Raw genomic sequence first — 22057 nt, forward strand, 5'->3', positions numbered from 1 at the left:
AATTATATTACATGTATTGTATGTTAAAAAAAACAACAACACATGAATACATACTAGTTTAAATGTTACATAAATACCATGACTTGTAAATAGCCTTGATATAAAATCATATGTTTATTTTTTAAACAGAATAATTTGATTATGATGATATTTTCCAACAACATATATCATTGTTTCTGTTTAGAAAGTAATTTTATGGCCCATTTGAGGTCTTTGTTCAAGGATAGAACAGTAATTGTTCTTTAAAATTGTTGCTTTTCGTGACTTGAGTTCTACTATCGATCTCATTTTTTCTCTTATTAAAAACATTGTACAAAGTATTTAATCCTCCTGGTAAAGCCAGGAGGTGAAAATTGCCTCCAGAAGATGAGAATGAGCCTCCCACCAATTAAGGAGTAAATCCTATAACCACATGCGAGCAGCTTATAAACTGGATTGCAGAGTAAATCCAAATAAGGCAAGTCATCTTTATAAAACCTTTAATATGTTACAAAATGGGGTCAATATCCGGTCATATGTCTGGTCTATTGGTTGGCCTTAAAAAACAGCACACAAAAATGAATAGTGATATCTATTTAAGGGAATTCAGCTACAGGCTTACTGCTAAATGGTGTTTGACACTATAGGAAAGGGGATATGTCTCGGGTCAAGTGATGCCTTCCAGTGATTATTAATCTGTTAATTATTAAGCATCCCTACATTAGTTTTCCACTGTGTCAGTACCTGGCATGATTATGCAACATATTGGAGCATAAATTATAAGAAAATGAGACAATTTAAAAAAAAAACCACAATGGTTCCTGTAACTGGTCCCTTCCCAGTTTATTTAATTACTGTTAAAGACAGCAGTTGATAGTTAAAGAATTATTCTTCTGGCCTTTAAGAGAAAAACGGTGATGCTGCATTCTTCTCATAGCTGTTAGTGAAAATCTGGGGTTATTATGTGTGTGCATGATAACAAGAAAGAGAAGAGAACATTCTTTTCTCACTCCCACTCTCCACCACCACACCCCCATTGCTACTCGCTGCCACCCCACCCCCAGTTTCCTTCCTGTGCTTTTTTTAGAGTCTATTGGATGTTTTTCCCACATCCGGCAACAAAGCCAGTCTTTTCATGCCATAATCTAACAGCATGGCGTTCTGTGGTTCAACTGTACACAAGTACGGTCAATTGTGGTTAATTCACTAAAACTAAATAAACCAGTATTTCCCAAGTTTTCAATCTCCTTGACCTTACATGACTTATAGATAGGGTGGAGTGTCTAATTCTAAGAACAGAAATGGTACTAATGAAAGAGTTGTCCATATTGAGATAAATGTGCAATGTGCAAATTGACTCATGATAAAGAATGAGACCTCATTCTGTTTATTTAGATTTTCCTCTTTGCTTTCTATTTTCACAATTTGTTTTAGACTTGAGTTAGTATTTACATATTTATCAGTCATAGATCAACATTAGTAATGCTTATATTTGTTACTGTTTGAAATGCATCTTTTTGTATTTAGTAAAAATTGCCCTTCACTGCTGTCTATGGTTAGCAATTGCTACATCAGTTAAGCTACTCATTGTAACAATTTTAACTGAGGAAATAAGTGCTATATAATCTACACAAAGTTATTTTTCATAGAATAAATAAAGTATACTTATTTTAACTGATCAAAATTACTTAGGCTGACTACTGATTGATTTTTTTTGTCCTTATACAGTTTTTTTTTTCAGTGGTCATTGTCTCACCTATTGTAGGCAGTGGTCAGAAATCTAGTTTAGGGGATTCAGTAACTTAGCGGAATGAAATGTCACTCAGAACTGCTTCCATCCATCCATCTATCCATCCATCTATCCATCCATCCATCCATCCATTCATCCATCCATCCATCCATCCATCTAACCAACCAACCAACCAGCCATTGGCTATACCTCCTTATTACAATGCAGGGTTCAGTTCAGTTCAGCTTCATTTATATAGCGCCACTTCACAACAATGTTGTTTCAGGGCCCTTTACAGACATCAATTAAAGCCAGTTTGTCAATAGTCTAGCTAATAGAAACCAACTGATTGCATCAAATCTTGACTTTGTCCAATCCTTCATCCTGAGCTGCATGAGGTGACCATGGAAAGAAAAACTCCCTTTTAACAGGAGGACAAAACCTCCAGCAGAACCCGGCTCAGGTATGGCAGCCATCTGCCTCAACTGGTTGGGAGCATAGGACAGCAAAGACAGATTAACATGCACTGCAGCTTTTATTCAGAAAGACCTGCGGAAAAAGAAGAAATATATAAATGATCGTATTACCAACATATTTTTTATCCATGAAGGAAACGGAGCAAGGTACTACTCAGTGCATCAGGTGATGTCCCCATGGCTGCATAAGTAATGGATGGCTAGACAACCCCTAACTATAATAGCATAACCTGGACAGTTGAGCCCCATACATGCAGACTTAGGAGATGCTCGTCTTTATGGCTGCATAACTTATGGGTGGCTAGACTATCCCCAACTATTGGGTTGTGGGGTAGCTGGAGTAAATAGCCCATCTGTTCTCCAGATGAGAGTCAGGACATACCCTGGACTGGCCCCTAAAACTACTTGAATGTAAATTTGGGAAATTGAGTGAGAGCCTTATCATAGATACTGACAATATATCACGTCGGTGTCTGACAGTTGTTTACTTTTCATAAAATACAAAACTTTTTGCAACAATGTGGTCTACATCCTGCCAGTTTGCAACTAATTCCATGTAGCAATGTGGACCATGCGATACACACCTTATTCATGTAACAGTTTGAGGCAAAAGTGCTGCCGTTTAATGCTAGCTTCACACCTGGAGCATAGCGTCTGAGGAATGTGCTGGTTTTCATTTTAGCTCCCATGTTAACAGATTACAACACCCACACTATCTGCATCTCAGCCACAGAGTTTTGACTTTGGGCCTGTTTTTTGTCATTTAAGTATTAGAAAAACAGTTCTGAAGTAAATACAGAGTAAAATAATTTGTTGATAATCATTTTGACTTAATTAGCAACAATAGATGTTTCACAAGTGTTTTAGTGTGGGCTACATCCTTTAAAGAAAGGCTGCAAAATTCTCCCACCCTTAAAATGTATGTATCTGACTCATTTAGATAGCATACTGACATTAATTTTTCATGTTCCTGGAGCTGTTGTTGCCCTGCCACGCCTCAAGGTTTAGAACTAGCACTTCATTACATTTTTTTTCCAAGCCGGGGCATCACATGACTGCTATATTTTGTGTCACATCCCAGCAACGTGATATCAACACACTGGCCATTTTCGATGTGGACCGTGGCCGATTCACCAAAGCAAAATGACAAGAACCACAATAGGTGTTCATGTGTGTGGTCAAAGAAAAGATTTTAAAAGAAAAAAAGCTTTTCTGTTATCATTCAGCAGTTTTTTGGTTGGGAGAGCATCTGATTTCCCAAAGACAGAGGTTCAAAGATTTGCTTTAAATATACAGTAAATTTTCATGTGTTTTTACAGTATTGGACCGTTGTTTTATGTGCATTATTACAATATCTACAACTTAGTGCTGTGCTTCTTTTCTTTAAGTGTCTCTGTAAACTGAGCTGGAAAACAAAAACTGTTGCTGCTGAACCAATGTGAGCCATCTGGTGTACTGTTTTTGTGCAGATGTGTTGTTGCATTCGTTTATTTTGCTACTGAGGTAGTACTAGTTTACATAAGACTAGACAGCATTATATTCAGACAAATAGATATTGCTCGATGAGCTTTACATCAGTGGCACTCTTGTGTCTTTGCTATATTTTATATATGCACTGTCTGGCCAAAACAAAGTCACTACCTGGATTTAACTCATGAATAGGTTCAAATTACTACTAAAATTGGGTTAAGAATTGTCCAACACATTATTAAACACTGAAAAAATAGTAGAGAACCATGATCTTTGAGGAGGAATGTAGTCTGAAATATACCCGAATAATGGTGATCGGTGATCACTGACATGTTTGGTCAAATCAAATCAAAGAAAAAAAAATAGTAGGACTGATGGCTATGTTCTGTTGTAAAAATGAGATCATTTACACATGACCAATGTGAAGGGAACTTGGGAGAATTGGAACTGTGTAGCCATAGGGAAACAACTAGTGAGGTTAACTGGAAAAAAGGTTTCAGTTTGCGAGGGAGCATAGAGAGTGGTCTCTGGAGCAATGGAAGAAGGTCTTGTGGTCTGATGAGTTTTGTTTTACCCGGTTTCAGAGTGATGGGAGAATCAGGGTTAGAATAAAGCCAGATGAAGTGATGCACCCACCATGTCTAGTGCCTACTGTACAAGCCTGTAGGGGCAGTGCTATGATCTTTGGTTGCTTTTTTTTTTTTTTTTTTGGCAGATTCAGCAACATTATGTGCCCAAAGATTGAGGTCACCTGAATATACTGGTTATTCCATCTAGGGAGTTTTTTTCTTCCCTGATAGCATGGGATATTCATAGATGACAATGCCAGCAGTAAAATTGTGAGTTGTTCAGGGAGCATAAGACATAATTTTCACTCATGAATTGGCGATCCAGTCCAGACCTGAACCCCACTGAGAATCTGGGATGTGCTTTAGAAGGCTTTGTATAGTGGTCAGACTCTCCAATCATCAATACAAGATCTTGGTAAAAATAAAAAAATATATCTAACCCAGGATGTAAATAATTGTGACACTGCAGAAGCTTATCAAAACAGTATTACAGCAAATGCATGCTTTAATTAGAGCTAAAGGCAATCCAACAAAATATTAAAGTATTACCAAAATAAAAGAGAAATATAACCTTTTTCAGATATGTATATTGATACATGTGGTAGCACATTGCATTATAATGAGACAACTTCAAAAACTGAGACAACTTTAAAAAGCACTGATTAAATTACTGACACTGTTTCAGTGTTCATCCCCACTGCCAGTGAATTTATTCCCTGGGTAAGAGGGAATTTTCCCCTCCATTGTGCTGCTTTGGCTGCATTTGAATCACCAGGCTCATCTGTTTTGCCTGAAGTAGTCAAAGCGAGGGGGAAAAACAGCTGTCTAGTCAGTGAAGGGACGCCTTGCCAGTTGAGCTGTGAAATCCACACAAGTAAGCAGGATAATCTCTTCCACCCAGACCAAATATTATATCCTGTGATGGAAATACTACTTTCATGTGTGCAGCCTTGACCTAACAGGATGTAATTTCATGTGACTGCACCATGTGAACAAATATGACATCATGAATCTCATCACATTTCCATTGTTGCATTTAGTTTAAATGACATTTTTACAGACAGCATACAAAGTTAAAACGCTGCATTTTCAAATGTTTTTATCTGTTACATCACTAGATTACCAGCCACTGAAGATCACAAACTGTTTCATGGTCTGTCAGTTTGCGTATGTCCATGAATGTTTGTGTCACGGTAAAATGGGTTCCTGGTGGCACATGGTGCATTAAAGACAATGAAGCAGTTTTGAGTCCTTTGTATTCAAAGTGACACAGCCATTATGCATACAGTCAAAAATCAACCTCTTACTTTATCAGATAACCATACTACAATAAATGAGTATGACTTAAATAATTGTTTACCCAGTGTTACCTGTTGGCCCTACTGATCAGACAGTTCATGTCAATTCATTGTCTCATGTCTTGTGGATGGGGGCTTTGAATTCTTTAAATTAAAATTATATTTAATTTATTAAATTTAAATTTAATTTAATTTAATTTAAATTCAATTTTAAATTAAATTTAAATTCTTTGCAATTTAAGTTAATTTAAGTTTAATTTAAGTTAATTTAAGTTTGCAATTTAACTAATTGTGCAGTGTTGTGGCTTATTGTGTTGTATTGTAGATTTGTGAGGTACTGCAGCTTTTGTATCAATATGACACTTCTGGGCCAACATAAAAGCCTCTTAATGACCTTTTAATAATTTGACTCAAGTGTTTTAAATTGCAATTTAATTTGCTCCATTAAAAAATAAAACAAAAGCCTTAAACAAGGGTGACTGATCACTCAGAATAATGTTGATACTGTACAAGCACACACTTATTTCCAAGAATAATGCATCACCTTTTCAGAGTAAAGTTTTTCCTATAGTTTGTCAGTTTTCTGCATATTGTTGTTGGCAGGACTGTGCTGTTGTTTCTAAATGGTGTTAGAAGGTAGTTTTAAACACTTTGACCAATTCGTTTTTAATTTACACTCCGTATTTTTTACTTCTTAGAATTGTTTTGAGATCTAATGAGACAGTGTGCGATGAGGACTTTTTTTTTTCTTTTTTATGTACTTTATCAACAAATCTGTTTAATCAGATCAAATTCTAACCGACTGCTTTGCACTTCACTAAACGTTGCATAAAAAGTCAGTGATCACTTTATGGGAAAGATTTTTTTTTTCCTTTTGAAAAAACTACCTGAAAGCACACACTTTGCCTCTGTCTTTCTCTCTCTCTCTCTCTCTCCCTCCCTCCCTCCCTCTCCCTCCTTCTTTCTCTCTCCAGCTGCAACATGTAAAAGAAAACTAAAGCACTGGTTTACAAGACTCACCAGAACATACAAGAACAGCTTGCATGCAGAAACATGCTTTGAGATATGACTTTCCAGTCACCATTCCAGACTGTGGGTAATTCAGTACGTAGAGATGTTCACAAGTAACTTTTGCAGTTCAAATCAAGTCTCAAGTTTTAAGGCTCAGGTATAAGGGAAGTAACAAATAAGTTTTAGTTTTAATGAGTAAACAGTCATGTAACGCTTTCTAATTGTGACTAATTGTGCAGTGTTGTGGCTTTTTGTGTTGTATTGTAGATATTTATGAGGTATTGCAGCTTTTGTATTAATATGACACTTCTGGACCACCATAAAAGCCTCTTAATGACCTTTTTAATAATTTGACTCAGGTGTATTGCAGCAAAAAACATTCAAAACCTGCAGGACAGTGGCTCTAGACGTCCACTACACTTTTGGTCCAATAAATTCCTAAATCAGCAACAGCTGTAGTTTTCCAATAAACAGATACAGTAAAACTGTGTTCTTTACAGTGGGTCTGATCCCATTTTGGTCAAACCTCTTCATTCCAGTCAGCAGTTAATGGAAACTGTGTTCAATAAATGTCCCCTTGTTCTTCTGAACACATTCCAGAAAAGTTAGGAATGTACCTGAAGAAGAGCTACAGTGCATTTGATTTGTACTTAGAAGTTGGTTGTGGGATTTAGTCATTGTTATTGGTGAAGTCAGAGCTACTATGTCTTCTTTGACCATCCGAATTCAAGGTTCATTTTTGTGCATTTCCGAGCGAGAACTCTGAAAATCCAACTTTCAAATGCAAATCAAATGCACCATTATTATCTCCTAACAAACTGGTTAAGTCATCTTTGTCAGATTTCTGTGGTTATGGAAGAAAATGACCAAGGTGTCATTGTGGAGGATGTCTGTCTGTAAAGCACATCATTAAAAATGGTAATGAAAGGATGCAAACACTGAATAAACATTACCACCTGCAGGATTAACACCAGCTTTGTACCTCTGAGTAAAGGTCAATGCACAGCAACTGGGTCTTACTTTAATGTTTACTTAAAGTAAGATTGGATGCCATTGAGCCATTTGCAATTTTGTGATTGTGTACTTTGCAACATGGTGAGTTCAGCGGCATCCACGCAACGTTACATTATACAGATAAGAAAAAAAAGTCTTTTGATAAATAGTTTTACTGTCCATATATAGCCTACTCAGCATGAGGTCATGCTTTTTGTTGTTGGCAGTGTGCAGTGGCCTGTAGAAACCATATTTAATTTCAGGCATGTGGTATTTTTTCTTTTATGTTCACTGTTCAAGTATTGTTTATGTTTCAGACAGCAACTAGCCTGCTAAAAGAAGGCTGGAGGACAAAGGCTAGCGTAAAGCTTTTTCCATGTGTTGAATAATCCCTACTCAGATTCAGAAGAAATTTTAAAATAATTATTTTCAATGAACGGCAGAAAAGTAAACAACACAGCTTTTCATGTCAGTCTCTAAAAGTGTCCAACACCAGAACAAGTTAATATATAATGCACTAGTCACTTCAAAGAAAAAAGTTGCTAGAGAGGTCTGAAAACTTCCAAAACATAGTGACAAAGCAGCACTGTAAACAATGGTCAGGTAGATTCTGTAGGGGAGGGGCTGCCTGCTGCAGTGGCCTTTTAAAAATGGATAAAGTATTATATGTAATAGTAATAGGCATAAATATAATAAAACATCATGTGCAATAACCTGTATTAAACCAGTAAAATATCAAAACAAAACCTCATCCTTGGTAACAGTGGTAGCAAGATCATGAGATCTGATAGGCAACCGTAATCATGTGGCACAGATGGAATATACTGTGGCTGGGCTTCACAGGCAGTTTTATTGCATAAAACAATCAGAAGTGAAATGAAATGCCATGTTTTGTATCAGCACAGTGGTATTTTGATATTTAAAAAAGCATCAAACCCAATATTTTGACTGGGTGATATTGAAGTATCAACTTCAAAGTATCAATATATCCATCCCTACTGCGAACCAGCACGTGCCAATGTGGCATTTAGGCAACCATAGCCATGATAACTGATATATAACTAGATATTAGAGTATAATGTTTAAGAATTTCTTTTAGTTTTTGACATTAACCCAAAATAAAGTGAACAATTTTGTGTATTCAACCAAGGCAGCCTTGTTGCTAGCAGGATTCTTACAAAACAATACATATAAAAACACAATTTTCGAAGCAGCATGTTAGATTCAAATAAGAAGAGTGGCATACACTTCAGATGTTTCTACATATTTCTGAGGTTGATCCCAAGTGGCAGTAGGATGCAATAACACATAGATGTACGCTGGCAAAGCAAAACTACAGAGCAGTTGCAGAACAATGGGGGGAAGCTTGGATGTTTGTATAAGTAAATGCTTCATACTGACATTTGCGTTATCAGTATGATTGAGGGACAGCAGTTTTCTAATATAGTGGGTGGGTGCTTACTGACCCATATGTATGGAAAGAATGTGCTTAGAACTTGCAGAATATACTACAAAAATAACAAACTGGCTGGAAAGTAGTAGTTGATTTGACAATATCCTGAATTAAATGAGATTTTTTCAGCCATTACATCTATGATGGTAACTAACTGCTGAGATGTAACACTATCATGTGATATTTTGTTTTTGTCTTTCTGGGAAATGTCAGGCTGATGATAAATTTATATAGAGGTCACATATTTTCTGCACCATGATCCCCTCAGTCCCTCCCTCCCTTACAATCTACAGTTTTTTCTCAGTTAGAGACAGTGAGCTCTGCAATGCTTTCTGTGTCCATTTCTACCAGCACCGGGCTACGCAGACCTTATTTGGAATGTCAGGGCTGCTAGGAGTGGGAGTCAAACAAAGCTTCCCACACATTTTTTTTTCTCTTACTTTTGGGCTGCAGTGGTCCCTTTTCTAACCAAACTAGCAGAGCATTGTTTCAGAGCATGAGTACAGATTAGTTTGACTGCTCGCCTATCCTCATGCATGTGTGTGTGATTAAAGTGAGAGCCGATGGCAAAATTCAACAAGTATACCCTTTTCAACTAGTGGATTTTTCAAAGCTTTCTCCATTGAAGCAGTTTAAAACACTAAATGTGTTTTCCTGTCTCTAAAAGCATGAGGCTTATCAAGACCTGGCTGAGTGAAGCAGCATTAGCACAGCATTAACCACTCAGCCCAGGTTTCCCACGGGATATAAAATGGACCCTTGCTTCACTAGAAAATTGCCACAGTAATGTTGCTGAAGAGCACTTTGCTGTGTTCACATCAGATATTGACAAATATTGTTTCCTGCTTGGGAACTGCAGTCACAGCACTTCAGATCGGGTATCAAGGAATTGTTAATCCAAATAAAAGGATGATAGCCTAAAAACAGGACCCAGAAGTGTTAAATGTGGTACAAACGATCTAATCCAAAAATCACTCTAAAATCTAAGTAATGCACATTGTTAGCATTTACTAATGGGACTACATGATAGGTTTCCTTTGTTGTGGCCAGAAAAATGACTGGAATGGCTCAGGACTGTGTTGCTCAACTCAGCAGTGGCACTCTTGGCTCTCATCATGATGCAGCTGCATGTTGAAGAGCAGCCAGATGTTTGAGATGGTGAATTGAGCCTAGTGAGCAGGAAATGGTTCTGCATGCCATAGGAATCATCTATCAAAACAGGAAGGCAACTTGTTCCCTACTTGTGTGTCTTTTCCTGTGGCATGACCGGAGGCAGGCCTTGTGTTTGACGGTTGCTGGGGAAAAGGTACTTGTGGTTGCAAAGTAATGGCCTTTTAAGGGTACAGGCATTATAGGAGAGCTGAGCAGAAGGGATAGACCTATCCCTTCTGGATAGGTCTACAAGAAAAGGTATTAGTATTCATTTCCACATGTGTTAACTATTTCAGTTTTGAGATTTTTATGCAATGTTACATTCAAACTTAAAAGAAATATATCTACATCGATGACAAAGAGTCAGTCAATTTCTACTTGTTTTATTGTTTTATGAAGCTTTTCTCTGCTTATGTTTTTGTCCTTAATATTGATTTTACAATTAAAACATTTCCAATCATTTTTAATGATGTGACAGGGCCTTGATAAGGTGCTCAACTTAAAAATTGTCAACTAAATTTGCAGCTCCATAGCCATAAATAGCCTAACGACAAGCTGAATTTAGCAGGAGTAGGTCAGCACAGCACAGCCCAGAGACACGAGGGACTAAAAACAAAGGCTAATGTTCTGCACCAGCTGGGTTTTTCAAATAGCTTTTTCATTAAGCTAAAAGCTTATGGTATAACAGTGCTTTATCAACAATCGGTTTTGGCTGCCACAAATATGTAAGGAACCTTGTCTGGTTTAAACCTTGATTGTTAAAATCCTTGAAATGTTCAGAATTGTGTGTTTGCACCTTCAAGTATTTTCTTGAAATAAAAAAGTTTTTTTTCTCCTGCCCTTGAGGCATAATGTCATGCAATAAACCAAGTGAAAGAATTATGGCAATGTGATGCATTCACCATGCTCTTTATTTTTCCTTTTTTATTCACCACATGGAGCTTGGCAAGAGGCTGTCTCTAGAACTTGGTGTTGGACCAATGACACTGTAAGCTTGTAGTATCATTCAAAAAAAAAAAAAAAAAACTGTTTGACCTATAATTCCCCATTTGCAGTCCTGAAGGATTTTTTGAAGATCAACTGTAGTATTCTAAGGAGTTTAATGAAACAAGCTGTCACACAACCAACAGGAATGTCTGGAGGAACATCTTTTCAGTATGTGATGCACCATTTACTCTGGTGGCCCCTGTTGACATCCTATTGAGCTAATTCAGCATGGTGTATGGCAAGGCTCAAAACTGAATGTTCAGCGCAGTGAATAACTGCATGAGAGGGATGTCGGTGCTAAGAATATAAAGCAGATGGCCCATTTTACATGTCATACTCTATCTCTTTTTATTACTCATCTTCATTTTTCCAAAACAAGATACCCAAGTGAGTGAAAAGCTTAGGCCGACTGATGATCATGATTCAAGAAAGATTTGGTCCTAATTACAATGCTTGAAAACATAAAAAAAGTTGTTGTTTTTTTTACACAAAGCACCTCTAATGTCCAAATGGGATGAAAATGCATCATGTAAACACCACAGCTCATTCAAGAAGGGTGATTGAAACCTTTTCACAATCTAATCCACAAGAAAACTATCCACGTACAAACTCATTCAAAGCATTTTGGTGGTGTATGCTCTTTGTGAATGCTTGAACCATGCAGAGATTTCAGGTGCATTGGTGAGTTAAAGGAAAGCCTTGAAAAATGGTGGCTGTAAAACAGTATTGGAATTTTTTTTTGTTGGAAACTGAAAGAGTTAAGGATTATTGACCATCTAAATTGGGAAAAGACTTGGAAAAAGGTGTTCATATAGGTGTTTGATGAAATGTTCTTGTACCAAATTAGTACAGACTGCCCCTGTTAAAAGCATAATTGTCTATTGGGTGAACACAACTGGTCTAACGTCTATGTTAACATTCATTTGTTCATTATCGTACTGCTTAGTCCGAAAAAGGGGGAGCTGGAATCTATTCCAGCAGTTTTTGGGCAAGAGGTGGGGTACACCCTGGACAGGTCGTCAGTCCTTTGCAGTCTATGTTAACATGTCAATTGGCATCTCAGTGGTCTTCTTGTGCAGGTATAGGCCAAACTGTGCCAATGTATTTAAATACATTTAACAAATGTTTAATAAGCAGTACAAATTATCATGAAAAACATACATCTTCAAAAGTGTAATCCCCAACCTGTACATTTAAACAAAACCTGACATTCTCAAAAATTTAAAAGAAAATTGGCTTTAGCTCAGCTTCTTTAAATGCTGTTATTCTTCTGAAGTGTACATGTATAAAGTTATGTTCACACAGGTCTTATGATAAACCAAAATAAAAAATGTTTCTGTGGTAGCTCACATTATTATTTTAATGTGTCCTTCATCACACTTAAGTGTGAACAGTACTAGCACTGTAGGAATCTACAAAATAATACCCATAAATGAAAGAAAGAGATTGAGACTGATTAAATATTGCTGCGATCTCCTTCCACAGACAGAATTCTGATGTTTGTATTTCCTCTCTCCTGTCAATGTCAGATGACACAGAGCATTTATGTATCTTATTTAGGACATCGTGTAAAGGTGGCCTGGGTCAGATTTTTTAAAAACTTTTGATTGTGCTGTTTAAAAGATCTGTAAGGAGTCGATAATGGTAAAAAAATTTGGTGTGATCATGACAGTTAGGCTTAAAAATAAATAATAGTAAATGATACAGTATGTCTTAGTTATTCTTCAGCTTTCTATACTGTGCTATGTGCAGCTAAACATGGCGGTAGATGGTTTCTAGCTTTATTGAAAGGACTCTTTTTACTAGAAACTACATGGTACGTATTGCATTAGATTGCTCCTGACTCTGGGGGTCCCTCAGTCCTCCTTAGTAAATGTCTTTGTGGTTAAGAATGACATGTAGATGAGAGGCGACAGCAGTGTCAGGAGCTCTGAGAGCCACATGGCCATGGGTGATATGATGTGACAGCTTGTCACTGTGATGTTGGTGACCTGTGGTATGTCTGAAGTGGCATGGCCTAGCTGGTGCAGCCTTAATGCCCTGAGTTTCAGCCCACAAACGCTAATCCTTGTATCTGTCAGGAGAATGTACTCTGTGAATTTAATCTATGATAATAGGTCATTTAACTGGTTATGTGAAGATTAATCTATAGTTTTAGATTATTCAAAAAGGTTTGATTGATTTAGACTTATATGCAGCATTTCATGTTTCTTTATTAAGGGGTTCACTTGTGGTTCTGGTGCATAATTTTCTAGATGCTTCTTTTGCATCCTTAGCAATAGGAACATCATATTAAACATGTCTGGATTCTGAGCATACATTGTGTAAAGGTAAAGGCAGATTGGATTGCTGGTTTTATTAATCTCTACATTTAGATAATGGAAATCTGCTAATGCTAAGTTTCTTAACATGATTTTTAGTGTACAAGCTGCCCATTTTTCTATGTAAAAAAAAATCTGTCTTCGGTAAACATAATGGATGATTTCTTTTCAAAGGAGCTCTTATCATCTCTTCCCTTTTCCCAGAGGCTGCCACAAAGATGCCTTACTCGTTTTTTTCTTGCTACTGCTGTTCATCCTCTCCTGCCTGCTCTCTGGAGGGCAGCCTCAATCTAATACAACTGTGTCAGGAAGTGTGGGGATGCAAAGTGCTGATGAGCCAAAAGTAGCCCACCTCTGCAGTGTGCAGTTTCGTCCCAACACACACCAACCTTATTAGGGAAGAACGCAGTGAACCCATGCTCACTTCCCTGTGCAACCCTGTGGCACATGACCCACAGTGCCAGATGCCACTGATTTATGCAGCAAGATGTAAAATATTGCTGCAGAGAGTTGTCAAGTGTTAACTATTGTCTTCTTCCTCTAAACGGAAGTCTGTTCAATTGTCTCTATAGACTAATCTAGTAGCTATTTTATGTGTTGTGCCATCTTGCTGTGCTGCCATTACTGAGGTGGCAAATTCCTATTATCTCATATCTGCTGACATGGACAGCAATATGGATATCTCTAATTAAATTGTGCTATAAAAAAGAACTTTCCCTGTTTAATGATGGTAGACAGTGGTCTACAATTACTGATAGTTGGTATCTTATTGGTAGATTGCAGTATCCTTTTTTTCATATTAAAAAAACATCAGTACATAATGGTTCATCTGGAAGAAACTGATTTTATTCAATGAGAATTTACATACAACAAAATCTTGTTATATTAAGTGATTAAAAGTTGGTAAAGAAGTAGTTTTAACCTCTGAAAGCTGTTTATTTTCTAGTCACCTGTGTGTGACTAGTTTGTTATAACAAGTTTAAGTGGCAGGAGAGGATGTATATGATCTGTTTGTGTTTCCAAATTAATTATTTTTATTTTCTGGTCAAAACCTTGCCTTGATTATTACATTTCATAACATCTCCAAAATTAGTCATGTACTCTCAGCAACACCACAGCCCTTTGTTGCATAGTCTATTAGCATTACCTAACATAACAAAGGCTACATGTTGTGTCACATTAGGTTGGATGGCAACATGGATACACACAATTTATTGTCAGATTGACAACTATTCTACAAGATTTACTGTTTTTGTTGTTGCGAATTATATCCAGCGTTTACTCTGCCATGGCAGCATGTCATTTTTCCTCTGCTCTCTGCACGTCCATTGCTCTGCCCTGCTGTGAACACACCACCATCATCAAACAAAAAGTGTCGACCACTGCTTCCTCAATGTCATACAGACTGACACAGACAGTGTTAAACTTCATGAAGTAAATATCCATTGTTTATGCATTCATTTTTTTATTTTTATTTTCCCACATTTAAAGTTTTCCTTTGCTGTTTGATCAGCCAAAATGGCAAAAGTGCTTCCAGATTTCGTTGGGATTTTTAAGTAAATAGTCCTATTCTCATTTTTCTGCTCTGACATGCACAAAAATGCCACCTCAGCAATGGTGGAGGGTCTCCTTCAGGTGTTTGCCCGGATTAGTCCATAGATAAGATTTCATTTATAGTTGCTTGTTCTTGCCTTAGTGACCTTTTGAAGTTGGATTACCTTCAATATTACTACTGTGCAGATGTTTTTGTTAAACTAGAACATTTTCTGTGTAGTTTAAGATCAAATGTGGTTACATAAAACATAAGATAGACAGAATTGTCATTATTACTTCCATATTTAATGTTTACTGTAATCTAGCAATGTTTAACATGGGGCACTTTGTATACATTACTATGTGCTGAGTAAAAATAGACAATAAATCCATAGAAAACAAGGATTAAGAAAGAGAATCTAATAGTACCCCTGACCTGATTTGACTATAAATTGCCTCATGTAACTACATACTGAGTCTCAGCCTCAGCCTTTAAATAATTCAGAAAAATTCAACTTATCGAGAATAGTTTTTGGCTATAGTATCATGGCTTCCAGCTTCACACAGCCAGTACAAATTTCATAATTCAACTGAACTCTCCACACTTCTCCAGGCAGATAAATTTTGTATGATAGCTGATCACTGGCACTTGTCTGAGGGTTCCTTTTTCTATTCTGGCAATAAATGAGCTGAAATTTTCCCTTGCAACAGTGTACAACCTGCAAAAACAGCATAAATATTATGTCTCCCTAGGAACACAATAGTTGTATTTATTCCTTATTTTAAGAATGTTTTTTCATGTCAAATGCCGAGAGGGAGACTTCTCACATTCTCGGGAGAAAATTGCAACATGTTTCAGGGCTCTGGTGAAAAGATTAAAGGCTGGTGAGCTCAGTCTTTTGTTGAGCCACACACTCCATTTCAAACACACACACAAATCTGCAAACGCTCCCAAACCTATACACTTCAAGCATTTTTTACTGTGAGGGCTGTGCCACTGGACTGACAGATGGTACCAAGAGGTCTGGTGTTGTCTTCCTGTGATGACTCACCCGGAGCCCCATCCACAGTGCTCAGCATCACTACACTGCTCAGCTTGACACAGAAGCCACTAGCCTTCCAGCTTCCATGCAAAGATAGTCTCTTTTGACATGGCCAAGGTCAGGTTCTACGCCATCAGAGTTAAGGAACATTAGTAAGAGACACTGAAAAGATTAAAATGGAAATCTTTCTTGCTCACTAATGGATGCCAGAAAAGTCTCCATCTATGTTTTTGTCACTGCCAACCTTGACATTGTATCAGGGAAAATAAATGTAAAAAGGTATGAATATATTCTTAAAATGATCAGTATATAATGCATACATTTAAGCCTCTTGTGTAGCAGGAGTCACTTTCAAAGTGATTCAGAGCTTCTGAGCTCATTAAATGTTAATCAAAAAATCTATTTTCAGATCACTTGGAGATCAGTCACGAGGATTTCAGGCCAGCTAGGAGGCCACTGCTTCTGAGTACTGAGAGTTGAGTGAACAGGATGGTCCTTTTTTCTGATGGATATGTTAAGGAAAAATGTTTCTGTAAGGATCCCCCAACCCCATTTTTTTTTTTAACTTTTGCTTATTAAAGTTAGGAAACCAGATAAATAAGAATAACCATGAGAAAAGCTTGGCCATAGAAAGATACTTAAACATCAAATTTAGATATTTACTTGACTAGAGTCTGTTTAAATGGCACAGTGGAAAGAATGAAGCAACCCTGTCTCATAACAGCTTTTTGCAACACATGCACCGTCCTTTCCATTATTCATGATGTGTTTTCACAGACAGTTCCTTGAACTATGAGTTTTCTTGCGTGTCTTCTCCAGAAAAAGAAAGTGAGGAGCACACCAGAGGCCCTGTTTATATCTGCATTTAAAAAGAAATTGCAGATGTCTAATTATTCACCCTGTAAATGATGATAAAAACAGAAAAATGTGATAGTTTGGGTGCGATAATGAGGTTTTTGTAATTTGAATTGAGTTAGTCTGCAATGAGTCATATTCAGACTGTCAGTCCTCAAATCAGCTTACTTTAATATAATTCTCTTTAGTCTCTTTTAAGAACTCATTTATCATTTTTGGGCGACTATAATTTACATATTTTCTTTGTAAAGCTGCTCTATATATTGTTTCATTATAAAATGATTATGATGTGTAACACCTTCAACCAGCAGATGAAATCAGTAGATAACAACATGTTAAAGAAGTGACATTGCATGTTATTGACTAGCATGCATGTTTTGCAAATGTTTTATTAGTCTAGTACTTATGGTTATTTAGAATTCATGACAAATTTAATATTTTAAAAGATCACTGGACAATTTCTAACCTAACATCCATTTAACCCTTTAAAACCCAACCACACAACCACTGGGCAGAAAGGTCCATTTTTGAAAATCTGAAGTCTTTATCAGGCCCTTTAACAAAATCTGAAAAAAAGCAATTTATCTCTTGGTATTTTCACCATTTATCACCATGGTCAAAATTATTGTAGTCATCTGCTTTCTGGAGTCCACCAGGCGGCAGGAGACTAGTAATATATGGTGTACAACAGGGTTTTGAGTAAAGTTACTACTATAGTGATGCAAAATGTCTCAGAAACTTTATGTATCAAATATAACATGTTGGGTTTATATGGTTAATTAGTGTATGAGTTTTTGTTACATCAATATTTAATGCAATAAACAATCATCGAAATGATGACATTTGTCATTTTAAAAAAATCATAATGAATTAAAAAACTTTTGAAGCCAAAGAAAAACCACCACATAAATGCTGCCTGATCCAATGTTTATGCTAAGGAAACAGAAACACAATTTAAACTAGGAATGGTAAATCTCTGAATATTACACCACAAACATCAGTACTGGAACAATCTCAAATTATCAGGTTGAAATACATGGAGATAAAAAAAAATTCACACAAGTGTAAGAAACAATAGGATGAATTGATCAACAGATATGTAAATATGACACCAACCTCTCATTCAGGAGAATTATATAATATACGGAGGGTAAGGTATCCAGTTGAGTTTATTGTGGTGTGCCAAGAGGAAAAACACAGGAAGGAAAGGCTTATATCATAAAGTGTTTTGGTATACCTATAGGGTATAAGTAAAACTAAACATATTTTATGTAATTATAACATAAAGTTGAATGTCATGTTAGTTAGGTCATAGTTTTCTCCCAAAATATTTGTAGTTTTATGGCTTTATAAAGAAGCTGAGGGAAATTTTCCATGGATTTATTTAAAAGAAAAAAAAAAAGCAAAAAAAAAAAAAAAAGCAAATATATGCCAAAATATTGTCCAATGTTTGTGGAATCAAACTAGTCCCCTTTGATTTCCTTTGGCACTTATGTCTCTTTGTCTTTTACTGGATGAAGAGTTTTTCCACCTCTACTTCTTTTCCTGTCTTAAGTTTTTTTTTTTTTTTTTTTTTATTGTGCTAAAATTTGCATATTGCAAAAGAAAGTTGCTTTATGAAATCATCCTTGTGAAAATTTGTTATTATTGAGCAGCTAGTCACAAGCACAGTCACGTTATCAGATTTAGTAAAGAGATTTAGTGAGCTAAATATAGAAATGTACATTGATTAAAATGTGCAGATGTATCTCTGATTTATTGTTAAAGCATTAACAGAGGTAATACAGTCATGAAGAGAGTAGAAGTGCAGGATTCACTCTAACCCTCAGGCAGTGAATCATCTTCATGTAATGTTTGCCAGCAGGTGGAAATGACTGAAATTTGTTCCCACAGTGAAATAGACAACACACTGATACCGCTGTCTTATGCTGATGCTCATGTACGATCCGAGCCATTTTGTTTCTGTGCAGGTCCACATTGAAACCCAATCATATAATCACATTCTTTTTTTGTTTATACAGCGATGTGAGTGAGTTTGCTGCCAGGCAAACAATTTCTTTATTAGCGGATTTTTAAAAAAATGATTCTATATGCACTAGTAGATGAAAAAAAATCTTTTATATCACAGACAATAAGGTAAATAATTTTAGTGAGATGAAATCCTTATTAATTTTAGATTTTTAAATTTCTAATTTTATGGAGTCTTACTGGTTATAGTCATGTGTCATGACCATGTTTATACCTAAATGAAGACATGAGTATAGGACAAAAGGAAATCAGATATCTGCACCAGTATGTTAAGCAGAATCTCAGTCACAAAGGGGAAACTCTGCTATCTAACGAAACACAATGGAGAAAAATATAATGTATGCAAATGAGGGAAACAGACAAAGACCCTATTCTTCTCTCTGCTTTCTGTCGACTGTATCAGATTCCTAACTATCTGCTCACCGCATCCACTGCTCTCAGACTACATTATATCAGAATGCATTTCCATAGCTTCACTGCTGAATTTCAAGCATTTAAATAAAAATGTGAAGTTTAGCAAGTGTTATTTGGACATATCTGCATAGTCTTACAAAGCGGCGTCACAGAATCATACGCTGAAGACTTTTTTTTTTTTTTTTTTTTTTGCTGTTACTGTTAAAGCAACACTTAATCTTCTGAAAATAGCTTTTGTCTATTAACAAAAGCTTCATCCTAAATTCCAGGAATTGGTCAAGTTGGTGACTGAATTGTGAAGTAGGATAAGTATTCATATTTATGTAGGTGCTTTGTCCTTTAGTTGTAATTAAGTATGACCATTTTCAGAACTGTTGCCTTGACCAAAACTGAAGTCTTTAAATGTTTTGTGTGCAAGGTTAGTCTTTTTTCAAACAGCAGAACCATTCAAATATTTTTTTTTAATACATCCACTCACATAGTAAATAACTCTCAAAAATAAAGTGAGGTGAAGGTCTTCAGCTGAATTTGTTTCTTTCTTTTCGAGGTGTAATTCTATTATGTTGTCTTTTGCAGCTTCAAGGATCTCTGCGAAGGAAAATGGAGGGAAATGCTCCAAAACAGAATGGTCTCTCCTGTGGTTTCTCTGCATCAGACTTCAAGCGTATCCGTATGGACACAGGTGGTCTGGGACATGTTACCTGCAACCACAACTTAACCCAGTCTCATTCTCTGCAAGGATCGTCAACCACTAGCATGCAGAGGAAGAATTACATGATGCCCCATGGACTGGGATCAGACGTATTCAACATGACTCTGAAAGAGATGAAAAAAGAGCCCACAGAGATCCAGTCATGTGGCCAGTCAAACTCAGAAATGATTTTTGACTTTAAAGAGGAAGGTGGTGGTCAAATTGACCCAGAGCTCCAAGATCTGTTTGATGAGCTAACAAAGTCAGTGCCCCCACTGAATGATTTTGAGTTTGAAAAGATGATGAAACAGGATGATACATTTGGTTTGGATTTAGGTCGACCAAGCTCAGCAGGAGCAGCTCCCAGTTTATGTTCCCCAATGGAGAAGCCAATAAAGATGGAGCACTCACCAGATTTTGGCCAGGTTCATGGAGGCTCGCCCCAGCTTCGACCTGCCTCAGCAGGTCCTTCTTTCACGCTGTCCAGCACCTTTTCTACAAGCACACAACAGAAAGCTAACACTCAAGCAGGAGCTCCCAGAGCCATGCCCTGCTGGCCAGAAATATCCCACGCACAGCAGCTCAAGCAGATGGCTGCAAACCAGCAGCAGCCAAATTCTCTTCTCCATCACCACCACCAAAACCTACCTGTGGGAATGACCAGTTGGAGTCCTGCAATGAGTACCCACTCCACCACCAGCACTTTTCCCCAAGATAAAGTCTCCAGCCCAGCCCCACTTAGCCAGCAGAGGATTGGGTCCCATAGCAAGGGAATCAGCAACTGCCTCTTCAAGTCCAATGGCCTCAATGGCTCCCATCCACTGGACATGAAGGGTCTTAGCACCAAGCCCACACTGCACTTCAGTCCCAAAGCATCCCATTCTGCCAACCAGCCCATGTCTATCATATCAAGCCCGGTGACCAAAACAGAGGCGCAACAACAGTCACCCTCACCCAGCCAGAAGCAGCCGCATTCAACCCTCCATTTCCAGAACCAACAGATCTCAACATCTGGGGCCCTTTGTATTCAACCGAAGTCTGTTTCTGCAGGGCTGCCATTCAGAATGTCTCCACAGCAACAGGTAAGACTAATGTCCACATGGCTTTTTCTCTTGCTCATCAAGAAAAAACAGTTTCCAGACTTATTGATAAAGAAGAACATTAAAATCAGGGTTAGAATGGTAGATCTGCATGTGACACTAAATCTGCTGTAAAACATCATGCCATCATATTTAAAAATAATCTTGAAGTATCAAGGTTTTAATGAAGCCTTAGCCGATATGTAGTGACAGTTATTAGTACAGGTTGAAAGTACCATGAAAGTATGAGCTAAATGCTAGTTGATGGCTATAAACACAAAATATAAACCATAAACACTAATAAAATGCCATTACCTAAAATTACAAACAGAATGAGAAGATTAGAGGGCAGTACTTTGTTTCAATACTTTATATACCTTTCTTGTAAATTATTACACTGTATAAGAAAAGTTAATGACAACCTATTCCTTCAACTAAAGATGTTTAAATGACATACAGTACACACTCAAAAATAGAGGTACCAGCTTGTACCTAAAAAGGTACAAATGCTTGTCGCTGGGGGTGTACTCTTTTGAGAGACATTTCAGTACTCTTCAGTTCTGGTCTATTTTTGTACCATATCAAGTTCAACCTTACCTTATCAAGTTATGTTTTTTATGTTTTTCACAGCATTAGACCTGGTCCATACCACTTAGCAATATTATCTTATCTTTAATCTATAAATACTCTTCAAAAGCTCAAAATACTGACGTTGTGGGCCACAGCAAGTGCTGTGCGTCTAAACCGGTCTTAACAATACATTTCTTTTGAGGCGGCTTTTTAAATTTTTTAAAATAAAATCATCAAATATCAGTTGTAATATGTGGTGAAGTCGTAGGGGGGTATACTGATTGCTGAAGAAAAGCTGGTAAAAGTCCCAGTATGCACCATTCGCTGTAAAAAAAAATAGTACCGGTACGCAAAAGGATAGAATTTAAAAGTGCCGGTACTGCGTTCCACTGCATGCCGGCCCACT

General features: G+C 37.0%; 1 protein-coding gene across 1 annotated transcript in view; it reads left to right on the forward strand.

Annotated features, from left to right (window-relative positions):
* maml2 (mastermind like transcriptional coactivator 2) overlaps positions 1-22057 on the forward strand; it is a 43115-nt gene that overhangs the window by 14586 nt on the left and 6472 nt on the right. The window contains exon 2 of the mRNA XM_079246763.1: positions 19888-21084. Coding sequence (XP_079102889.1) covers positions 19888-21084 — 1197 coding nt within the window. The remainder of the gene's footprint in view (positions 1-19887; positions 21085-22057) is intronic.

The sequence above is a fragment of the Telmatherina bonti genome, assembly GCF_933228915.1.
Source record: "Telmatherina bonti genome assembly, chromosome: 9".
In the NCBI taxonomy this organism is placed as follows: domain Eukaryota; kingdom Metazoa; phylum Chordata; class Actinopteri; order Atheriniformes; family Telmatherinidae; genus Telmatherina; species Telmatherina bonti.